General features: G+C 45.9%; 2 protein-coding genes across 2 annotated transcripts in view; one reads left to right on the forward strand and one right to left on the reverse strand.

Moving 5' to 3' along the window:
- Positions 1-4,144: 4,144 nt before the first annotated feature.
- On the reverse strand, positions 4,145-4,825 carry LOC126188658 (uncharacterized). Its single transcript, XM_049930262.1, has one exon. It carries the CDS (start codon positions 4,823-4,825, stop codon positions 4,145-4,147), a length of 681 nt encoding a protein of 226 aa, XP_049786219.1.
- A 97-nt stretch (positions 4,826-4,922) lies between these two features.
- The window catches only part of LOC126188659 (juvenile hormone acid O-methyltransferase-like), a 68,433-nt gene continuing 49,132 nt past the window's right edge, over positions 4,923-24,223 (forward strand). The window contains exons 1-2 of the mRNA XM_049930263.1: positions 4,923-5,293; positions 21,307-21,439. Coding sequence (XP_049786220.1) covers positions 4,923-5,293; positions 21,307-21,439 — 504 coding nt within the window. The remainder of the gene's footprint in view (positions 5,294-21,306; positions 21,440-24,223) is intronic.

Consider the following 24,223-nt stretch of genomic DNA (forward strand, 5'->3'; position numbering starts at 1 on the left):
AATTCTGCTGCCCATTTCACCATTGTTTGTTCGGATATGGGAGTATGGATAACAGCATCACAGGACATTACTGGCTGTCACGTCGAAGCTGACCTTTGTCAGTTATGACAAACGAACTACATACGTCGAATAAATGGCCTGCTTCCAGTGGTCTTGGTGTATCAGAGGTTTGACCAACATAGTCCATGATCAATGGCTGAGCTTAATTTCAGCTTGTATTAAGAGTATATCTCTCTTCCCAGTCACAAGAAGTTCTTAATATTGTTAACAGGCCACGTATGGAGTATCCTTCAGTTGTATTTACATACCAGATCGTTCCAATCATAACAAAGGAGCAGCGCAAGTAAATTACATATCCCTCTTCATCTTTTTTGCATGCTTACTCTGCCGTTATGGCTCACTCCAGTCCTCAGTCAGCAAGTGTCACAAAAAATCGGAAGCTTTCGGTTAAATAGCATATGTATTCGTCACAGCATTTATCTGCCTGCTGACTATAGACGTCGAAGTAGCAGCAACTACTCAGCTGCTGAACGCAAGCGAGCGGTATTTGCAGAAAATGTGGGAACCGAGCACACAATTGGCACCCAGACCATTTTAGCGATAAGAGTCTGCTCTTTCTTGTGCTGGACTAAATGACTCTGACAACAGCATTTCTTCTCGTAGGCAGAATGTAGGTACACGGGGAGTTGGAGAAGTTACGTATCTGTCCCAGTTTTTAAATCGTCTTCCCTAATGTTTTGCTTTCCTCGTGACTTTTCTGCAAGCCATATGTGGCATTTCTCGCCACTCGTTCGGTACGACCCTCCTCTAATGACCACATCGTCGACGCACGTGCGACACCCCTCTTGACTGCAACGCTAGCTGAATCGGACTTAGTCCTAGCCGAGACGCAACCTTAAGCTCCCAATGCTGCTCAAATGTTCCGGGGATTTAAAAAAGTAAGCTAGATTGCAGTCCTAGGATTGAATCTTCAGGTGATGAATCACAAATTTTGAATTGAATGCGGATGAGGGAAACGCTCATTAATGGAATAAGAGGCACATTCAAATTTAACTTAATAGTACGTTACAATCAAAGCAAGACAAGTGCAAGGTAATGAAACAAAATTTTAAGCTTTACTCTGTATGTACAATAAAGTTACTTAAGAAAAAGGGCAAGTTCCGTTGAAGCTAATATTAGGCAAAATTATGAGAGGGGTATCTAGGTGGCAGGGGTAAAATACAGGGAGCGAAAGTCTATTTACAATTTGTACAGAAACCAGATGGCAGTTACAAGAGTCGAGGGACATGAAAGGGAAGCAGTGGTTGGGAAGGGAGTAAGACAGGGTTGTAGCCTCTCCCGATGTTATTCAATCTGTATATTGAGCAAGGAGTAAAGGAAACAAAAGAAAAATTCGGAGTAGGTATTAAAATCCATGGAGAAGAAATAAAAACTTTGAGGTTTGCCGATGACATTGTAATTCTGTCAGAGACAGCAAAGGACTTGGAAGAGCAGTTGAACGGAATGGACAGTCTCTTGAAAGGACGGTATAAGATGAACATCAAAAAAAGCAAAACGAGGATAATGGAACGTAGTCGAATTAAGTCGGGTGATGCTGGGGGAATTAATTAGGAAATGAGACACTTAAAGTAGTGAAGGAGTTTTGCTAGTTGGGGAGCAAAATAACTGATGATGGTCGAAGTAGAGAGGATATAAAATGTAGACTGGCAATGGCAAGGGATGCGTTTCTGAAGAAGAGAAATTTGTTAACATCGAGTATAGATTTAAGTGTCAGGAAGTCATTTCTGAAAGTATTTGTATGGAGTGTAGCCTTGTATGTAAGTGAAACATGGACGGTAAATAGTTTGGACAAGAAGAGAATAGAAGCTTTCGAAATGTGGTGCTACAGAAGAATGCTGAAGATTAGATAGGTAGATCACATAACTAATGAAGTATTGAATAGGATTGGGGAGATCAGAAGTTTGTGGCACAACTTGACCAGAAGAAGGGATCGGTTGGTAGGACATGTTCTGAGGCATCAAGGGATCACCAATTTAGTATTGGAGGGCAGCGTGGAGGGTAAAAATCGTAGGGGGAGACCAAGAGATGAATACACTAAGCAGATTCAGAAGGATGTAGGTTGCAGTAGGTACTAAGAGATGAAGAAGCTTGCACAGGATAGAGTAGCATGGAGAGCTGCATGAAACCAGTCTCAGGACTGAAGACAACAACAACAACAGTGCCTGGTCACCTGTTAGTTGAAGCTAAAGTGAAAAGAGAGTCATGGAACTTAACGTCTGCTGCAAATGCGTGTCCTAAACCCTGATTGATTCTACCTTTGAACTTCCTGACTTGCCGATGCTGCATACACGCTCGCCGTAATGTTTGTCACGGTGTGATGCGCTCGATGATACGGAGACGGTATGTAATCCGCTGTTATGACCGCATGATGGAACTGGACGTCGCGTTGCACGTGTCGAAGTCATGCCCGATCTGCCACCGTGAAGTTGTTTCCTTTCTGGCGTGCCGGAAACGAATCACCATTCTCCCTTGTTCTGAAATTGCTTTAAATTTCTTCCCCTTCACATGGTGCGAGATCAATCAACGTCTCCTACGACCATATGACGTAACACGGCAGTTCACCAGATCAGTGCCGTTCGTATATCTTCCACCCTCGCTATATTCCGCCAGAAAGCAGGAGGCTGGGTGAGATGTTTGTACCACACAATCCCTGCACTACCCATTCTCTTACTGTGTTAGCCGTCCGTGGAAAATATTCAGACTACAGATGTCACTGCAGGGGTGAATTCATCACGCCGCAGTTTCGTGTCCCAGAACGAGGGCTCTTTCATACAAAGCAGGCCGCGGCCGCTGTACCAGACAATGGCCCGCATATTCCCGGATCGTCTCTAGCGAGGCCCTTTCACTAAGCAGCTCTCCGCCGTTCCATTAAGCTCGTTTTACACGAGCGACTTTCTGGTCAAAATAGACTACCCGAAGTGCGTGCGCCTTTCGTGCCTGCGTGAAAATCCGCGACCAATCACGACACGTGTCAATGACATCAGTGACCTATAGATTGTGCCGAGTGTGTTGTAAATTCCAGTGTGTGCTGCACGCTGTGTGTGCTGTCTGACATCGGGCGTTCTAGCCTGGTAGAGCTCACAAGTATTATAGAAATGGATTTCGTGTCGTCTTAATCTTTATTACGTTGTTGCTTTGCTTTTGTGGCACATCGAAAGTTACACAAGGTCCTGGTGTTTTTTCCTGCTAATATGGTCTACGAGAGATGAAATGTCTGAAACCTACACTATGCGTAAATAAAAACTAAATAGAAAAACGTGTTTTAATGAAAATTGTTTGAACAGTGCAAAAGTGAGAATTATTGAACGAGATATTGTTATTTAATACTTAGCAATAAAACAAGATACAAAGCACAAAACAAAAAGGCGTTACTTCCTGGGTTCTGCATATTGTCTGATGTAATATTTTCTCGCGCAAATAAATGTGTGTGTTCTGAAATTTTTGGATGATTCTTTCCCTATTCTTTTAGTTCTTAGGATTGTGAACAATTTACAACACGACTTCTGACAAGAACTTACACTATGAATTCTGCTCTGATCACTAACAAAAGCTTTTGCCATAGCTTCTTCCTACATATTGTTAGTACATATAGATTTTCCGTAAAAACAATAGTCCCTCCTAAAATCAGCGTCACAACTCATATGCCAAACTGCACAGCAGACAGCTCTCTCAACTCCGGCAATTTCGTCGCCGACGTGTAAACAAAAATAACTCAAAACAGACGAGATCCATTACGGGAATAAAACGCCAAGGACACTACAGTAGATGCACTTGTCTAGTCAACTGACAAGCCTTTCGTGTAAAAGGGGCTTTAAGTGCCCCGTTTTCAGCGGTCACAGAGCTCATGGCTCTCCTCCAGATCCAGAAGGAAAAGTACACAGCACCGAGTTTGAGAGGTGTAAATCATTTGGCCAACCACTGTACGTAAGCATATCATATAAGTAGACCTCACAATCTACTTTACAATCCCATTGTACAACCAAACAACGATGGTGCAGACATAATTACGAAAAGGGACCGGCCAATTGGCATGCAGCTTTTCACACATTAAACCCTAATCTTCGTTCTTTTAGCTCATACAGCCTTAAATTGACGGGCTTGGCTCGACGGGCTTGGCTCGACGGGCTTGGCTCGACGGGCTTGGCTCGACGGGCTTGGCTCGACGGGCTTGGCTCGACGGGCTTGGCTCGACGGGCTTGGCTCGACGGGCTTGGCTCGACGGGCTTGGCTCGACGGGCTTGGCTCGACGGGCTTGGCTCGACGGGCTTGGCTCGACGGGCTTGGCTCGACGGGCTTGGCTCGACGGGCTTGGCTCGACGGGCTTGGCTCGACGGGCTTGGCTCGACGGGCTTGGCTCGACGGGCTTGGCTCGACGGGCTTGGCTCGACGGGCTTGGCTCGACGGGCTTGGCTCGACGGGCTTGGCTCGACGGGCTTGGCTCGACGGGCTTGGCTCGACGGGCTTGGCTCGACGGGCTTGGCTCGACGGGCTTGGCTCGACGGGCTTGGCTCGACGGGCTTGGCTCGACGGGCTTGGCTCGACGGGCTTGGCTCGACGGGCTTGGCTCGACGGGCTTGGCTCGACGGGCTTGGCTCGACGGGCTTGGCTCGACGGGCTTGGCTCGACGGGCTTGGCTCGACGGGCTTGGCTCGACGGGCTTGGCTCGACGGGCTTGGCTCGACGGGCTTGGCTCGACGGGCTTGGCTCGACGGGCTTGGCTCGACGGGCTTGGCTCGACGGGCTTGGCTCGACGGGCTTGGAACATTTAAATCAGTAATTACTATTCCTATTGTGGAAAATTAACTTAAACAAAGAGACTTGAACTCTAAGCAGCAACAGTGTGTTGACAGGCGCTCCCACCAATGGAGAGGGCAGACTCGTTCGCCACCCCGACTACCCTGCAGCGGCAGTTCCTGTCTGCTGTGCTGGACCGCCTGTGGCCAAAGCTGGAATGGCAGATGGCCAGCAGCGCGGTGCTGGACGTGGGCTGCGGTTCCGGTGACGTCACAGCGCTCCAGCTGCTACCGCGGCTGCCCGTCGATGTGCGCGTCGTCGCTGCCGACCTGAGAGACTCTGCAATAGCCCATGCTGCTTCCAGATTCGTCGGACCGCGTCTTTTTTTCCTTAAATTGCACATAGGCACGCGTCGCATCCAAAATACAGCTGTCTGGCGCCTTGGACCATACTCGAAGGTCTTCTCCTTTTTCTCTCTGCAGTGGGAACAGCGTCAGGGGTAAGCATTCTCATGATACCTATATTATTAGAAACCATGTCATACTTAAACAGTTCCACTTACTCAGGTGTGTAAAGAATTTTTCACCGAAAATTAAGCCTCGGGCATGGATGTGTGCAATGTCCTTCGGTTAGTTAGGTTTAAGTAGTTCTAAGTCAAGGGGACTGATGACCTCAGATGTTAAGTCCCATAGTGCTCAGAGCCATTTGAACCATTCTGAACCGAAAATTAAAAATTGGGACAATAATGGTAAAGACTGCATTCCTTTACTACATACAAGTCCAAAACTTGTTTCATCTAGCTAAGGAGAGGAAATGTGTTTCCATAACCAATGAAAGACAACGATCAATGTTATTTTAGAGGCGAAATTAAAATATCTAAATATTTTTTAGATTGTTTTTTTGCGCCAAAAATTTTGACAGGAAATGCAGCGTAGTTCTAATTTACAGTTGGACTGGGATTTAAGAAGTCAGGTGGAATTGACGGAACGCAAGCTAGCCCCCACTCGTTGAGAAAATTGACGACTTGTTACTTCTAAGTCGTGGACTAGTTAACGACCTGACGGCAAAGTATGGCTCTACAATCAAGGTGCGTCGTCCACTGCCGTGCACCTGCTCTAATAATGGCACTAACTATCTAATATCAGGTTTTTCCGAAGTACGCTTAGCTTTACACCGAAAGTCCCGCTGTCAGTTTCAGGTTTATCTACATTTCTGTACAAAGTATCAAGATTTCCGTTGTCTTTTAGGATTACTTCGAGCTATGGGACTTAGTTCGCCCACAGCATTAGGCGTGCATACTCAAAAGACGGTTAAGGTTAAAGGTTCTATCTGCATAGCACACTGGGAAGCTGATGCACGGTAAGTTTCTTAGATGAGAGTATGAATCCCTTCCTGGAACTCAGCCTATCAACCGCTGATAGCTTCCAGTTTGAATAGTACATAGTGCTCTCTTCGTCTGCAAGCAACAACTAGAACCAATGTTGTAGTTTCAAAACGTCACAATTCACCGTAAAGAGTTACTGATAAAAATTCATTTATTATACTTCCTAATTTGGTCCGGGAACCATCGTCACGTATCCTGTATAGCTATGGAAAGAACGCTTGAAAACCATTAAAGACTTAACTATCAATATGACGCTAACAGGTGTACATGATGGCAAAAAACTCGCAGCATTATACGTCACACATTCATTTAAAAACTTTATACCTGGATTCAAGACACTGCAAAATCAGTGGTTCCCCATTGGAACTAGAAGTAAGACGTATAACGTAATGTAACAGTATGTCAATGCATATCGTGAAGTATTTAAGTACATACATTAAATAGCAAAGAGATCCCTTCGCTGAAAACGTCGTCTAAAGTAAATTAAAATTATTTAGTAATCAATGTGAGTTAACTATATTTTATGATTTACTTTAGACAACGTTGTCAGTCAACGACCGTACATGAGATGCAACTGTTGTTCTAATCAGCTGTATGAGGTGGGGTTTGAGCTATCTGGGTCTGTTCTATACGAAATCCAGGCACACTCCGAGCATGTCAGAAGCCTGAATAACCACCTTCTTGCAACGCGGACGTGCAGGAAGTGTCTGCGAGGTACTGGAAGGTACAAGCAGGGGCGTGGAACCTTACTGACTCCTGTGCCGTGGGTAGCTGCCCTGAGTTTCACGGTTGAGGACCAATAGCGTGAACAGCCCCACCGGTCGAGGTGGTCCCACGGATTCTCGATTGGGTTTAAATCCGGGGGATGGAGGTGGGTGGGGGTGGGAACCTTCGAACCACGCACTTACATTGCGAGCTGTGTGACACGTTGCATTGTCCTGCTGGTATATGTCATCGTACCGAGAAAAACAAACAGCAAGTAAGTGTGAACATGGATGGATGCTCACTCACACACACACACACACACACACACACACACACACACACACACACACACACACACACACACACACACACACACTTGTCTTAATAGACTGTGTCTTCGAAACGACGAGATCACCCAGGAAATGCCATGGAACCATTCCTCAGACAATAAAGCTTCCTCCTCCGGTCTGGACCCTTCAGACTGCTGTTACAGGGCCTTATATACCAACGGCCATCTATCTGATGACGTGTAAAATATGATTCATCTGAAAACGTCACCTATCGCCACTCCGTGGAGGTCCATTTGTGGTATTGGCGAGCGAATTCCAGCCTTCGTCGCCGATGAACAGCAATCAGCGTGGCTGCGTGAACCAGGCGCCTGCTGCAACGACATTCGGCTGTAGCTCCTTCGTTCATCTGGGTGGTTTGTTGGTCAGCAGTTTCAAATCTCTTCACCCGTACACGTCTTCGCAGCCGCCGTTCACCCTTGTCATCTATAGCCGCTGGTGTACCACAGTTGTCTCGGCACCGGGTTTGGATCAGTATACTTCTCTTACGGCGGCACGCAAACAGTACAGACTTAGCCCCTTCTGGAATGCTTCCATCATCGGCCCGAAAGCAAATGATCATGCCCATTTGTACTTCAGATAAATCGCTCTGTTTCCACTCTACGTCAACGACCGCACTGTTTTTTTTCTGTAGTGTTTTTTTATCAATAATAATAATTATACATCATAACCTACTTCCTTATATGATTAGTGGGTCTTACTTTCTAAGTATGTTAGACACAATTAGCAGCTAATTACAGTGTAGTGGGTTGTGAGCTACAGCTATACTCTAATTACAATGGGCAGCTATTCTTACACTTATTAGTTTTTAACTTCTGAGATTTTAACTAACTCTACTGCCTGCAGCGTCACAGATGTGTCAGAAACGTATATAAACCTACTTTAGTGCTTTGCCCATCGAGCTAATCCCGATGGGCGTGCCCTTGACACTGGGCAGGCCAGGATGTTATTCGCTGCAGGTTCCGAATACTAGGTTCCGAATACTAGGTTCCGAATACTAGGTTCCGAATACTAGGTTCCGAATACTAGGTTCCGAATACCAGGTTCCTAATCTAATTTCTGCTAACTAATTCTAACCTAAGTCAATTCCGGTGCATTGTCTAGTCCTTGATGTTATTCCCCACTCCCCCCTAATCCCGCACGTGGCGGATTCCAGACTGTGAAGGTCGGCCTGTCCACGCGCAGGCGGTATGGGAGTAGGGCGCGTATTTAGTACTAGCATTTCTCTAGTTTTATTGTAATTTGTGTTGATTAGTTTATTTCCCCCATGTATTCTTTTAGCACTTTTCGTGATACCTCGTCTGCAAGTTTATTTAGTGTTTGAAAAGTGTCTCGTTGCCTTACGAGGTGGTATGTGTCATGGTCAGGTAGTTGGTCACGTAGTGTGGAAGCAACATCATTGAAGAGGGGACACTCGTAAATCACATGATCGGGAGTGCTCTCCGGTTCACCACATTCACACGCGGGTGTGGCCCTCTTCCCGAACCGACATAAGTATGTCGGGTAGGGCCCATGTCCAGAGAGAAAATGTATTAGTCCTCTGTTGGGTTCAAAGTATTTCATTTTTAGTCGTTCCCTAATGTTTGGAATCAGTTCATATGTCCTACGCCCTGTTTCGTCAGTCTCCCATAGTTCTTGCCATAGTTGTTCTCCCCTTTGCCGAATCTCACCCTTGTCCCTAGCCCCAGTGCCTAAAATCTCTTCTATCTTCGTTGCATTTCCCTTCTTAATCCAGAACCACGCGGCCTGCTCTCTGATTTTGATGTCCAGGGGGCAGAGCCCCGTTATGACCAATAGCGCTCCCCCTGGTGATGTTCTATAAGCCCCCACAGATCTAAGTATCATGTTCCTTTGAACCCTTCTCACTGTCATGGCGGGCACAACCCTCGTGAGCTTGTGTGCCCAGACTCCCGAGCCGTAACCCACTATTGATGTTAATATGGTATTATGGTAGAGTCTTATGAGGTGAGAGGAAAGATGAAATCTTTTATGTCCGATGGATATGAGAGTGTTCAATGTTTGAAGGGCTTTCTGAGTTACGGTTTCAATGTGTTTCCCGAAGTTCCACTTCTCATCAATGATGATGCCTAGGTATCGTGTGTCACGTCGCCGAAGGACCGGCGGCGCTCGATTCGTACAGTCGGGTTACAGATTAATTGTCCCTTCAATAACAAGTAGGTAGACTTGTTCGGTGATATCGTCATTTTAGTGTTTTGGCACCATAGTTGTAACTTGTTTAGGGCACTTTCTATTTTGGGTTCCATGTCTTCGCGGCTACGGCCCGCATCCCTCCACCACGACACCCCCCCCCCCCCTTCCGCTCCCTCTGACATACTTGATACACTCTACGCTACTAATGACGCCACCTGCTGCCTTTCAACGGTTTTTGCACGTTGAGGTCGAATGTAGGCGGTGGTCACATTAATGTGGCTGCAGTGTGCGCATTCAGGCAGTTCAGTAGGCATGCAATGTAGTGTATTAGTTCAAAGTGTTAAAGGTTTAGTCAAATCACATTAGTTGCGCACTATATCGAAGTTATTTTAATCAGCAAGTATGTGATGTTTTATTTTCAATGACCCCATTTTAGCAATAACGACAAACTTAAATGTCACTACATTCCTAAATATTGTCAGCCTACAAATTATAGGTTTATTCTTTCTTTCTTTCACTACCGCCTTTATCCCGCATTGTGCGCAGGGTCGGTATGGTTAAGTGTAAGGGGTGGCCGGATGCCCTTCCTGCCGCCACCCATACCCCCCAGGACGGAAAAAGTGTAACACAGTGCTGCTACATGCAACGTATTGAACGTTAAAGTCTTACGTCGCACGTATTCTCATAGTAACGTCTTACACGTATCGTGTACAATAATAAGATAGTAGATACTATTCATAACGTACTGTAGTTATCGATATATGCAGATCTCTGAAACATCTTCGGTTAGACGCCATAAAACTTTCCTGGGTGTGGTACCGCGTCATAATGTATAAAACTACTGCTGCTGGAGGAAAACTTAGACTTAATCAGCTGGGCAGTCAGGAGTAAATGAAGTGCCTGCACTGGCAACGTTGTAAGTTGTCTAACATCGAGAACCAGTCCCTAGTACATTTCTACTGCTGACTACGTAATTTCCATTGCTATTTGGCAACAGGTAACAGTTCTTAAATGCTATGTACCTAAGGATTTCGTAATATATATTCTCTCTTAAATCACTTAGTGTCGTATCTAAATCTCCAGTGTCGAACCGTGGATCTTATATTTTGACACCACTGGTTTTACTTATATTTTGCCGTGTATGCTATTTCGAATAATTTGTGTGTGAGAGAGAAACGTATATTGTGAGACTTTGACAAAGTGTGCACCAGATAGTGGTATACAGACAGTTAAGTTTGGAATGCTTTCCATGTGACTTCTCAGTTGGTTTGCGGATCTAAACTGATTGTATAATAGTTTTATCAAGAGTTCTTCACAGTGAATTTTGATTTTTTAAAGTATTAAGTGTTGGGTACCAACTACTCAAAGCAATTCAATAGTCATTAATAGAAGCTAACTGAATGTTAAAAAGAATGGTATGGTGGTGTTACACACTTATGTCTACCTTTGTCTCGGAAAAGTTGCGACGGCGACGCACCGTAGCATAGAAGCCCTGAGGCCTTGGCAGGTCAGTGGAGACAGTTGGCGCCACTTCTACACACACGTTGAGCTCCGTTCAGTAACATCCCACATTAGTTCGATAGGGTTCGTATCCGGCTATTTGAGGTGGCTATCTCACAACCTGGAACTCGCCACTGTGTTCCTCGAAACACTCAATCACACTCCCGGCCTTCTGACACGGTGCATTATATTGCTGAAAAATGCCACTGCCGTCGGCAAACACGATCGTCATGAAGGAGTGTAAGTGGTCTGCAACCAGTGTACGATCATCCTCGGCCCCCATGAAGCCTTGCACGCATGGACTGTGCGGCTGGTCCCGGCGGAGGTTAGTCCTCCCTCGGGCGTGTGTGTGTGTGTGTGTGTGTGTGTGTGTGTGTGTGTGTGTGTGTGTGTGTGTGTGTGTGTGTGTGTGTGTGTGTGTGTGTGTGTGTCCTTAGGATAATTTAGGTTAAGTAGTGTATAAGCTTAGGGACTGATGACCTTAGCAGTTAAGTCCCATAAGATTTCACAGACATTTGAACAAGCCTTGCACGAGCTCCACGGTACCCATGGATGCCCAAGTGAATGTCCCCCAGAGCATAATGAAGCCGCGGCCAGCTTCTCTCCATCCTACAGTAGAGATTTGAAGCAACTGTTCCCCTTGGAAGACGACCGACTCGCTCCCTCCCACCGGCATGGTTGAGGTATCGGGATTCATCACACCACGCAACAATCTCTCACAGCGCCAGCGTCCAGTGTCAATGGTGAAGTACACACTTCAGTCGCAGTTGGAAATGTAGTGTTAGTACTGGCACATGTGTGGGTCGTTGGCTGCGGAGTCCCATCGTTAAGTGTGTTCAGTGCACTGTGTGTTAACACACACTTCTACTCTACCCAGCATTAAAGTCAGATGTCAGTTCCGCCACAGTCTGCCGCCTGTATGTTTTACCTGTATGCTCAGCCTGTGACGTCAGACATCAGTAATGAGGGCTGGTCGCCCAACCCCACGACGTCTGGACGTCGTTCCACCTTTGTTTCGCCACATGCTGAAGACTCTCGCCACAGCACACCTCGAATACCCGACGAATAGAGCAGTTTCCGAAATGCTCGTGCCAAGCCTCGGAGCCATCACAATCATCCCTCTGTCAAACTCAGGTAGACGTCGTGTCTCTTCCATTCTACACAAGGACAGCACGCTCACTTACATGCATCGTGCGTATGTCTGACTAGCATTATTCGTCGCCAGGTGACACTGCTATGCCTGGACGATTTCATATGGATACTAGGCTGGTAGTCATAGTGTTCTGGGTGATCAGTGTACATGGGTAAAAAGAGGGAAATGGTATGGTGCGGCAGACAAGCTACTAAATGGGAGTAATGAAAATGTAGGATCAGGAAGATTCCCTGTTATTAACGCATCAGCTTTTTGAATTATCCAAAGGACAGAAAGAAAAATTGTGAAAAAATTGTGAATATGAGAGGTGAATAGACAAAGTTCTGCGCCCATTTAGCATTTCCCTCATTTCACCTCATAAAAACCTCTGTTGCCGAGTTGCGTCGTGCTATTCCTCTTCGATCCAGTTCACCATCATGGAATCCGTTTAGCCACTGATGCCTTCCACACTATCGTGGTCAATAGCCTTCTGGTTGACCGTGGGATACCTCCCCTCCTGGTTTGCCGGTACCAGCTCCTGGTTTCCAGTGTCATCACGAACTAGGTGTACCAGGGGAAGGTAAAGGTCAGCACAAGGGCTGTGGTGTGGAAGGGAAACCCCATGGGTAACACAACAGCAGTACCATTCACAGTTAAAACTCTTAAAAAGAAAATTTATGTAACAATTGGCAAGCTTAATTTGATAAACCAACATTAACTAATTACATGTATTTTCTTTAAATCTCTCAGCTTGAACAATCTGATATATTTAAAATAACAATCTCTTTAAAAAGGCTAAAAATAATTTAATTAATGAAGACAATAATTTTCTTAAATACCTTGTATCATAAGTAGCTTTCACAAATACCAAGAAAATATTCAGAATAATGGTATTAATAAGTAACATATTTGCTTTACATATCTAGCAATTATTAAGGCAATCAAAATCCTCAACTAATAGGAACTCCCTAATTTCGTGCCAAAATTTAAGGCTCACAAATATTGACGTTAAGATAATGATTGATCAAGTTTATAACATCAATAATACCAACACAATTAAGACCATTGGTCACTTCGTCTCAGAAAAAAATTCTCATGGCACACAACTGGCTAAAATCATAGAACTAACATTGAATAAATATCTGGTAATAATTTACAGAGATTAAAACGTGATTAAACGATTTTCGTGCTTGCACACAGAATGTAAAAAAATGCTGCTAGGCACACACTGAAATACATTTCAGTTGCAAGGTGGTAAGTTAATTAAGCGATGCACTTTAACAGACCATTAAACGTAATAATTTTAACACAAGTGTTATGTACATAACTTTGTCCATAATAATACAAGGTGCCCACCTCCTTCGTCACAACAATATTACAAACAAGTTTACCGCATTTGGCAGTTTCCTCCCTCCATCAACTGACGGGCCCAGACCATTTGGACCACCATATGCAACTTGAAATGCTTTCCCAACAACATGGAGGGAAAGGTGACCAATTTCAGGACCCGAGGAGCAGCGCACTAAAACAGGCTAAGTTTATAACATTACCAAGGAGCATCATTTGGTCACACCAAAGCTTATATTGTTTAAAGGGGCGCTTCGTATATGAGCGTTGACACAAGGTTAAACTCCTTATCTGACAAGAATGGAACCTGAAAGTAGCAAGTTCCTACCAGTTGCACTAACAAGGTCCAATGCATGTAATTACAGCAAGCGCTACACGGTAATGGAGCACATATAGTTGCGAATACTAACGGCTTAGCCCATGTAATTCAGCTGCCCAAGCTGTACTAGTCACACGCAGACTTAGGCTTGAGACTGCTACACTTCTGATACCTTAAACCATCATACACAGTATCAAGGATTCCTGAGAAACATTCACAACCAGCTTGTGAATCAAATCGCCACTTTACAAACATTCGTTACTCAGATTTGTCTGATCCGCAGCAAGGATAACCGTTTTGAGTCGCTGGAATTGGTCTCATTGGGCGCCGTACATAGTGGTGGCAATAGACAAGAGGCCGCCGTTTCACAGCTCCACGGACTACCTCAGTGAAGGACAATCGTATGCGACCACGGCAGCAGCAGCCGATTGACTACGGGCCGATCTCTATACCTCATGCAGGCCACAGCACTCCTCATCTCCCTCTCACAACTGCCGTCTGCACTCGTCTCCCCGTTCGCGCCACAACCCCAACCTCTCGTGCCTAGTTTCTCTACTCACTCTCTCGAAATTCTCGCAAAGACTTCCTTGCCGATGGAAAGCGTCCCGTCGGACTGAGCTCCACGGCTAACGCTCATCTCCTGCTCAACCTTCCTATTCTACTTCTTTTTGCGGCTTCGGGACGTCGCCTTCACGCTGGGTTTACCGATTGGGCTCCGCCTTGCTTATCTTTCCTTGTCCTCTTCCCCACATTCTCTCCCGACCACCCCTCCTTGGTTAGTTCCTCAGCCCAGATTCGAATGGAGCGGTTCTAGAGTCTGAGAGTCTCCATTGTTTGTTCTGCCTCCTGTTATGGGAGTTACAGGACGCTAAAGTTTCTTCACATCGATGGCCCTAAATCCGCCGATCATGTGGGATATGCCTTCGCATCCTCTGTTGGCATGGAACACTATACCTTGCCTTCCATGTCTGGGATGTTTATCATGTTACTGATGTCCATCTATCAGGCGATCTGCGTTATCAAACGGTCCTCCTTTTGACTTTTTTTATGTCCTTCAGGGTTTTCTACTCCACACTTTGGTCTCTGCCATTCATAACCTTCTCGTCGATCTTGGCACTCAGTTGGTAGAGCTCTTGTCTGCGAAAGGCAAAAGTCACATGTTGGAGTCTCGGTCCGGCATACAGTTTTTAATCTGCAGGAAGTTTCATATCAGCGCAAACTCCGCTGCAGAGTGAAAATCTCATTCTTGGCAATGCTGTTTATTGGTTGGTTTCCTTTTCCACAGCCATGTACGTATCCCAGGTAATGAACTTGCCGATTGCTCGAACAGTCCACGGGTATACTGCCGGTTCATAGTGTCCAACGGGCATAGAATTTCGGCGATCAGACATGTCGCCATCGTCTGGTGCGCTGACGAACTGAGCTCCTGAGGGCGGGCGGCCGATTTAAATCCCCTCCCCCCGCGGGCCGCTGTCTTCGCCGTCTGCGCCCGCGCGCCGGCGGTCGCGGAGACGTGGGCGTCTGAATCTGTCGTAGTGTCGATGTGCTTGCTACGTCCGCCCTGGCCGCCAGTTCGTACTTCTTGCTGAGAGTCTTCTTAATTACATTCAGTGCCGGGTCCCAAGCCTTGCTGAGATTGTAGCCGCAATCTCGGTTGATCCTCCCTGGTGCGAATTTCGGTAGCCTCCCTTATTACGCTGTCCCAATATTTAGAGGTCTGAGCCAGGATCTTGGTACGCTCATAATCCATCTCGTGTTTCTCGGACAAACAGTGCTCTGCTACCGCCGACTTATTTGGATATTTCAGTCGAGTGTCCCTTTGATGTTCTCGGCAACGATCTTAGATGGTGCGTACTGTTTGTCCGATATGAGTTTTCCCACACTCACAGGGAATTTGGTATATACCGGCCTTCCTCAAACCGAGGTCACCTTTCACACTTCCCAGTAATGCCCGTGTTTTATTGGGCGGGCAAAAGACGATTTAACTCGGTGTTTCTTTAATATACGGCCGATTTTCCCCGCTAGTGCGCCATTGTACCGAATAAAGGCAGTGGCTACCTCTTCTTCGGTGACTTCATCCGTAACCACAGGTTGTGCTGTGGTGGTGGGACGGAGAGCGCGTCTAATCTGCCATTCCGAGTACCTGTTTTTTCGGAATACGGTTTTGAGGTGTTGCAATTCCTGGGGCAGATTCTCTGCGTCTGAGATGCTGCGCGCCCTGTGTACTGGTGTTTTTAGTACTCCATTCCTCTGTGAAGGGTGGTGGCAGCTGTCTGCATGCAGTTGCAGGTCAGTGTGCGTTTTCTTCCTGTACACACCGTGACTCGGGGTACCATCAGCTCTTCTCTTGACCATGACGTCAAAGAATGGTAATCTTCCTTCTGCTTCGGTCTCCATAGTGAATTTGATGTTTGGATGTATGGAGTTTACGTGTGTAAGGAAATCCAGGAGCTTGTCCTTACCATGGGGCCAGATGACGAACGTGTAATCGACATAACAGAAGAAACAAGTGGGTTTCCAATTGGATGACGCCAAGGCTTCCTTCTCCAAGTACTGCATGTACAAATTCGCTACCACCGGAGAGAGTGGGCTGCCCATTGCGACTCCATCCGTTTGCTCATAGTATTCCCCATTGAACAGAAAATACGTTGAGGTCAAGACATGCCTAAAGAGTTCGGTAGTCTTCTCGTCAAATTTCAGACTGAAATACACTGATACCCTTATGAGCTTCGACGTGGTTTCACTATTCACCAGGATGCCTCTGAGAGTCAATCGAGCTTATTGAGCATAAATGGCTGTATGCCTCTGTACGAGCCCTAATCTCTCTTATCTTTGTGTTCTTTCCACGAAATGTAAGTTGGCGGCAGTAAAATTGTACTGCAGTCAGCCTCAAATGCTGGTTCTCTAAATTTCCTCAGTAGCGATTCACGAAAAGAACGCCTCCTTTCCTCTAGAGGCTCCCACCCGAGTTCCTGAAGCATTTCCGTAACACTCGCGTGATGATCAAACCTACCAGTAACAAATCTAGCAGCCCGCCTCTGAATTGCTTCTATGTCCTCCCTCAATCCGACCTGATAGGGATCCCAAACGCTCGAGCAGTGCTCAAGAATAGGTCGTATTAGTGTTTTATAAGCGGTCTCCTTTACAGATGAACATAATCTTCCCAAACTTCTACCAATGAACCGAAGACGACTATCCGCCTTCCCCACAACTGCCATTACGTGCTTGTCCCACTTCATATCGCTCTGCAATGTTACGCCCAAATATTTAATCGACGTGACTGTACACTACTAATGGAGTATTCAGACATTACAGGATTCTTTTTCCTATTCATCTGCATTAATTTAAATTTGTCTACATTTAGAGTTAGCTGCCATTCTTTACAGCAATCACAAATCCTGTCCAAGTCATCTTGTATCCTCCTACAGTCACTCAACGACGACACCTTCCACTGTATCATCAGTAAACAGCCGCACATTGCTATCCACCCTATCCGAAAGATCATTTATGTAGATAGAAAACAGCGGACCTACCACACTTCCCTGGGGCACTCCAGATGATACCCTCACCTCCGATGAACACTCACCATCAGTTATAAGGTTTTGCTTTACTCCTGAAGCAGGGGCATGGTGGCTGTGGCTGGGGCCCCTCTTCCAGTTTCCTGGAACTGGGACCCATGACCGCTCTCCCTTGCAAAGACGCTCTTTTATCCCTCTGTTTTTTCAAGTTTTTAGATTTGGCCTACCCTTTCATGCCTTCTCCCTTTATTCTTAGTTTCCTCGCTTTATAGTTTGACCCCTCTGACTGGATCCGCCCACTTTCAGCGGACACCTCTATCTTACGCAAGTAACTTTCGAATCAAGAGACTGATGACCTCGCTGTTTAGTCCCATAACCCCGTCAATCTATTTATATCAACATGTCACAGATGTTAGCGGACGAACCTCATGTGGTTACGTCTGTCCCCGGTTTTCTTCGCAAAAGTGGTTTGGCCTTGCAGGCCTCAGTACCTGAATTGCCCTCCGGAAATGGAGTCCCTCGGTTAGCGTTGGCGTCGATTATGGAGCCCTTGGCCTTACATCCATACTGGCCACATTCTCCCCCCCCCCCCTCCCTTTTCCATACATTTTGTTTGGACTTTTTGTGCCATTTTCTTTACCCTTTCCTTGTTTATTCTTCCCCTGTTGTTGTCCCTGTTGACGTGATCTTGGTATAGAGTGGAGACTTGGAAGGGTCGGCGGCGGTGATGCTGGTGGTCCAATGCGTTTAGCGTCTCTGGGGCGCCCCTCAACTCGCCATTTCCGCTCCTTCTGTTCTTCAATCTTCCTGCTGCCCAGAAATTCCTTGTAATTCTTTGTTTGCTCGTTGTCCTTCCCTTTGACTGTGCTGTGCTATTTTTGTAGTTCCTCCCTTGGTTTCTGCAACCTTAGATCACGGGACTGATGACCTCCCTGTTTGGTTCCATCCCCCTCAATGCACCAACAAACCAGAAGTAATCACCACACACCTTAAAGCAAATTGTCTGTGAACATATTTAAAAATATTGACAATTTTCGTAAATTTTACACGTCTCTAACTGAAAAATGTGAGCGCTCTGTTGGCTGAAAGGTGGAAAATACCAGCGTTTCTACTGCATATTTTTATATACTATTGATCACTTGAGTTCTCACGTTGACACTTTTACAATTTCATATGAAGATACTTTGAGTATATGTTAACAATAAGTTCAAAAATGGCTCTGAGCACTATGGGACTCAACATCTTAGGTCATAAGTCCCCTATAACTTAGAACTACCTAAACCTAACTAACCTAAGGACATCACACACACCCATGCCCGAGGCAGGATTCGAACCTGCGACCGTAGCAGTCCCGCGGTTCCGGACTGCAGCGCCAGAACCGCTAGACCACCGCGGCCGGCTAACAATAAGTCTTTCTGAAAAGTAGACTTCAGTCATGTATTTCTTGCCACAAGATTCTATTCTAGAAATATTTACATCCGATAGTCAAAGTTAAGGTTGCTTTTTTATAATTAATAAGTATGTATTGTCCTTCCTGTTGATAGTAAATCAGTGCTTCTAATCTTCTTTCCCCCAAATAGCACGCTGAAACATAACAGGAAATTTCACATCTCTAGCTCAAATAGGTTATTGAATAAACATATCACAAAATCTATTTCTCCTGAAATTCAAAGATAAACTTGGTCTAAAGCTCTCCTCTGCTATAGTACACTGAAGGTGCGTTATCTTCTTGGTCTATAAGCTCATCTTTTCTTTTCATGTTTCTGCTTGTTACTCAGGTGTCATTAGTTACCCTGAGGATCAACTTTGCAGCTTGGGCTACACTCATGGAATCAATTACCAACAGTGACTGTCTCATATTAAACCCATAATATATTCCTAGTCACTCTAGATCTTCACGCCTGATAACACTGCCCACATTAAAACAAATTACAGGCATAATAATTTAAGAGAATGACAATGGCAGCAACTCTTACTACAGAAAAGTTTATCGGGAAACCAACACTCGCAAACCGATGATATACGAGAGCAACATAAGAGCGTAACTTCGAACAGGACTGTCAACTTGCAAAACAGTTGCATAGTATGTTTCTCAAACAGCAGTCTGACAGCATTGCCATGCGAAAGCAACGAAAACATTGGAGTGGATGCAAACCGACAGATTTTTAAACTACTTCCTGATTTCCAGTTCATTTCTTTTCACCAGCACATTGTTCAAAAAAACTGTAAACACCCATACAAGATGAAAAAGGAAAATCCATTTTTGAAGCAGATTCACAGGCAAGTTACCTTAAGACATTTGCCGCACTGGGTGAAGAGACTATTAATTCTTGTTTCATAGAACACGGTCAGCTGCTCAGGGACCCACAACCGCACCCACTCTCTCGTCGGACTGAAATCTACGTCCACGCATCTTCCTCCATGTCGCCAAACATGTGAAAATCACACGGTGAAAGATCGCTGAAGTGTTGCCTTCGTCCGATAGGCAGTGTGGGAGTGAGTGTTCGCGTGCAGTAGGATGATTCCGTCAGACAGCGTCCCGAAAGACCGAGGTCAAACGACAAAGCCAGTAGCGGAAATATACATCTTCCCCGCCAAAGAAGTGGAAAGCCGTTCACGCAAGTTCAGGTAAGGTCATCATGACCTCCTTTGGGTACACGGGCCCTCTGCTCGTAGGTTTCCTCGAATGTGAGGACACTTCGGAAACTACTACGCGCCATTCCGTGGTCTCGTTGTAAGGGTTGTTCAGTTTTCATTTGACTGTCCCCCACACACAAGCTGGTCACGTGTTCAGTGAGCACTAGACGAGTATGTTGTCGCCACACAGATATTTTTGCTCGACGGCCTGTAGCAGCTTACCCAAACATTCCTGGCCTTAAGCCGCGTCCAGGGGCTCCCTCCAGCTGAGCGCTGCCGCTGGTTCTACACCACGCCGCCATGCCATTCCAGCAGCCACCAGGGAAGGTCACTCCACAGCGACCACACTGACCAACTAGCCGTCATCGTGAGAGCCTTCGTCTCCCCCGACACTTACTTTCCCCGGATGCATTGTCCCTGAAACGATATTCTTCCGTGGAACTTATATTACGATGATGTGCCTAGCGATGACCATCACGACATACGTCACAATAGACCTTCACTTCATCATGTTCCATTGAGATCAGAAGGATGTTTCAGTAGGTCCCCATTAGAATTTACATTATGTTGAGCGTTGATCTACTGTGTTGTGACAATAAAATATGACTTACGGCCTGGGAATCGTCAGTCTTCAGTCATTGCGCGTCTGCCTTGCAGCTGCAGGACACAAAACTGCCAGATAGCTTTTCGGTCCGAATGGTTTCATATTTCTCAGTGGAAATTCTATCACCTGCCAACATGTTGCCGGTGATACTTGCCTACATGTGAAAGCGATAGCTACACACCACACTGGATGCAACAGTGAAAATATTCGATTGTAAGACAGGAAAAAGACAAGAATGTGTGCTTGTATAGGGCACTAGATTTTAATAAACATGTACCAAGGTGTGGCAAGAGTTTGTTTGCGTAGCCATCCTCCGCAGCAAGCACAGAAACATTTTTGTAAATAAAAAATGTCTTCTCTTGCTGCACTGTGTTTAATTTTCCCAGACGCGTTTCGCCTATCTTTCGCTTTAAGGCATCGTCAGTGGGATCTATAATGATACAGTTAGGATACACTTTCGATTTGCTACGTGTCGTTCGTAGATGATAAAACAGCGACAAGTGAACTGTTTTATAATCTAAGAGTAAAACTTAGCAAATCAGAGGGTCAGAGGTACATCGTAACTGTATCACTAAGATACCATTGATGATTCCTTAAAGTGAAAGGCGAAATGCATCTGGGAGAATTAAAAACAGCACAGCAAGAGGGTTTTTTTTTTTTCAGAACAGGCACAAGCTATGGCAGATTAAAATAGTCAGGTCTGATGACTAGTGAAAAAAGTGAACCATACTTGAACTAAAAGTTGCTAATTTGTGGAATTGGAAATAAACGAGCAGTGTCCTTAGTTCCACTGTTCTCTCTGCTGGAAAAATCCTCAATGTACGTTTGTTTGTTTGATTGTATAAAAACTTTCTATTTTTCCTTGCAGACGGGCAATAAAGAACATCAGTAAACTTCTCTGTTCTGGTGGTGAAACTGTCCTTGTACTAATGAGTCGTACTGGTTTATTTGGAACATACGCGAATGTGGCAAAGTCAGCCAAGTGGAGCAGCTACTTGAAGGTAAGCATTGTAGCTACGGAAGCAGGCCTAAGGAGTTCTATGCAACGAATCACAGCGTACTTGGCTTTTCCTAAATAGTGATACCATACGCAAAGATCTGTAGCGCTTTCTCCAGTTTAAAATAGCTTCAGAATGACAATGTAATTCAATTTTATTGCTTACTTGTAGTAAAAATAACAATGTAAAAACTGTTAGTTACAGATGTACTTGTATCAAGTAGTGAGCAAGGCTGGTAGCAATTACTGTTAAGCAGCAACTGTTTACAGAGCAATGAAATATTGACTGTAAAAGTCCAGTGCAAAATAGTAAGTCTACAGAATTTTTAAATCTAACGGAATGTAAGGATTTAAAATCGTATTCCAGAGGGACAAGATACAGATCGATACTGCCTGCAGGAAAATTAGAGACGTTTGGGGAAAAGAGAAGCAGCTGAATGAATATCAACAGCTCAGATGGAAATACAATCTTAAGGAAAGAAGGGAAAGGTAGGAATAAGATATAGGGAGTCTATACAAGTAAGATACACTTGAAGGCAATATTATGTGAAGGGAAGTGGACGTAGACGAAGATGAGATGGGATATAGGATACTGCGAGAGGTATTTGACACAGTTCTGAAAGATCAAAGTTGAATCAAGGCCCCAGGGGTAGTCAATATTCCGTAAGAGCTACTGAGAACCTTCAGAGAGCCAGCCATGACAAAACTCCCCCATATGATGATCAAGGTGTAAGAGATAGGCCAAATTACCTCAGATATCAACAAGAATGCAGTAATTCCATTTCCAAAGAAAGCAGTTGCTGACAGGTGTGAAAATTATCAAACTATCAGTTTGATAAGTCATGACTGCAAAATGGGAATATTATGTACGGAAAAACTGGTAGAAACCGACCTCAAGGAAAATCAGTTTGGATTCCACAGAAATGTAGGTACACAATAGGCAGTACTGACCCTACATCTTACCTAAGAAGGTAGGTTAAGGAAAGACAAACCTGCGTTTATATGATTTGTAGACTCAAAGAAAGCTTTTGACAATATTGATGGGAATATTCTCTAAAATTCTAAAAGCAGCAGGGGTAAAATACTGGGAGCGAAGGTTATTTATAACTTGTACAGAAACCAAACTGCAGTTAACAGTTAGGGTCATGAAAGGGAAGCAGTGGTTGAGAAGGGAGTGAGACAAGCTACAACCCTATCTGCGATGTTATTCAATCTGTAAATTGAACAAGCAGTAATAGAAACCACAGAAAAATTTCAGAGAGAAGAAATAATAACTTTAACTTTTGGCGACGGCATTGTATCTCTGTCAGACAGCAACGGACCTGGAAGAGTACTTGAACGGAAAGGACAGTGCCTTGAAAGGAAAATATGAGATTAATATTAACAAAAACAAAAACAAGGATAATGGAATGTAGTTCAAATAAACCAGGTCATGCTGAGGAAATTAAATTAGGAACTTAAAGTAGTAGCTGAGTTTTGCTACATTGTGATGAAAAGTATCTGGACACCAGGCTGAAAATGACTTAAAAGATCGTGGTGCCCTCCATCGGTAATGCTGGAACTCAATATGGTATTGGCTCACTCTCAACCTTGATGACAGCTTCCACTCTCACAGGCATACGTTTCATCAGGTGCTGGGAGGTTTCTTGGGGAATGGCAGCCAATTCTTCACGTAGTGCTCCACTGAGGAGAGGTATCGATGTCGGTCGGTGAGGCCTGGCACGAAGTCAGCCATCCAAAACATCCCAGGTCAGGACTCTGTGCAGGCCACTCCGTTACAGGGATGTTATTGACTTGTAACCACTCCGCCACAGTTCGTGCATTATGAACAGGTACTCGATCATGCTGAATTCCTCTTAAACAATGGGAAGCAAGAACGTGCTTAAAGTAATCAATGTAAGCCTGTGCTGTGATAGTGCCGCACAAAACAAGGGGTGGAAGCCCCCTCTACAAAAAAACACGACTACACCATATCACCACCGCCTCCAAAATTTTGTTGCCACGAGAGCACGTTGCCACGAGAGCACGTTGCCACGGGAGCACGTTGCCACGGGAGCACGTTGCCACGGGAGCACGTTGCCACGGGGCACGTTGCCACGGGAGCACGTTGCCACGGGAGCACGTTGCCACGGGAGCACGTTGCCACGGGAGCACGTTGCCACGGGGGCACGTTGCCACGGGAGCACGTTGCCACGGGGGCACGTTGCCACGGGAGCACGTTGCCACGGGAGCACGTTGCCACGGGAGCACGTTGCCACGGGAGCACGTTGCCACGGGAGCACGTTGCCACGGGAGCACGTTGCCACGGGAGCACGTTGCCACGGGAGCACGTTGCCACGGGAGCACGTTGCCACGGGAGCACGTTGCCACGGGAGCACGTTGCCACGGGAGCACGTTGCCACGGGAGCACGTTGCCACGGGAGCACGTTGCCACGGGAGCACGTTGCCACGGGAGCACGTTGCCACGGGAGCACGTTGCCACGGGAGCACGTTGCCACGGGAGCACGTTGCCACGGGAGCACGTTGCCACGGGAGCACGTTGCCACGGGAGCACGTTGCCACGGGAGCACGTTGCCACGGGAGCACGTTGCCACGGGAGCACGTTGCCACGGGAGCACGTTGCCACGGGAGCACGTTGCCACGGGAGCACGTTGCCACGGGAGCACGTTGCCACGGGAGCACGTTGCCACGGGAGCACGTTGCCACGGGAGCACGTTGCCACGGGAGCACGTTGCCACGGGAGCACGTTGCCACGGGAGCACGTTGCCACGGGAGCACGTTGCCACGG

The sequence above is a fragment of the Schistocerca cancellata genome, chromosome 5 (genome assembly GCF_023864275.1).
Source record: "Schistocerca cancellata isolate TAMUIC-IGC-003103 chromosome 5, iqSchCanc2.1, whole genome shotgun sequence".
Taxonomy (NCBI): domain Eukaryota; kingdom Metazoa; phylum Arthropoda; class Insecta; order Orthoptera; family Acrididae; genus Schistocerca; species Schistocerca cancellata.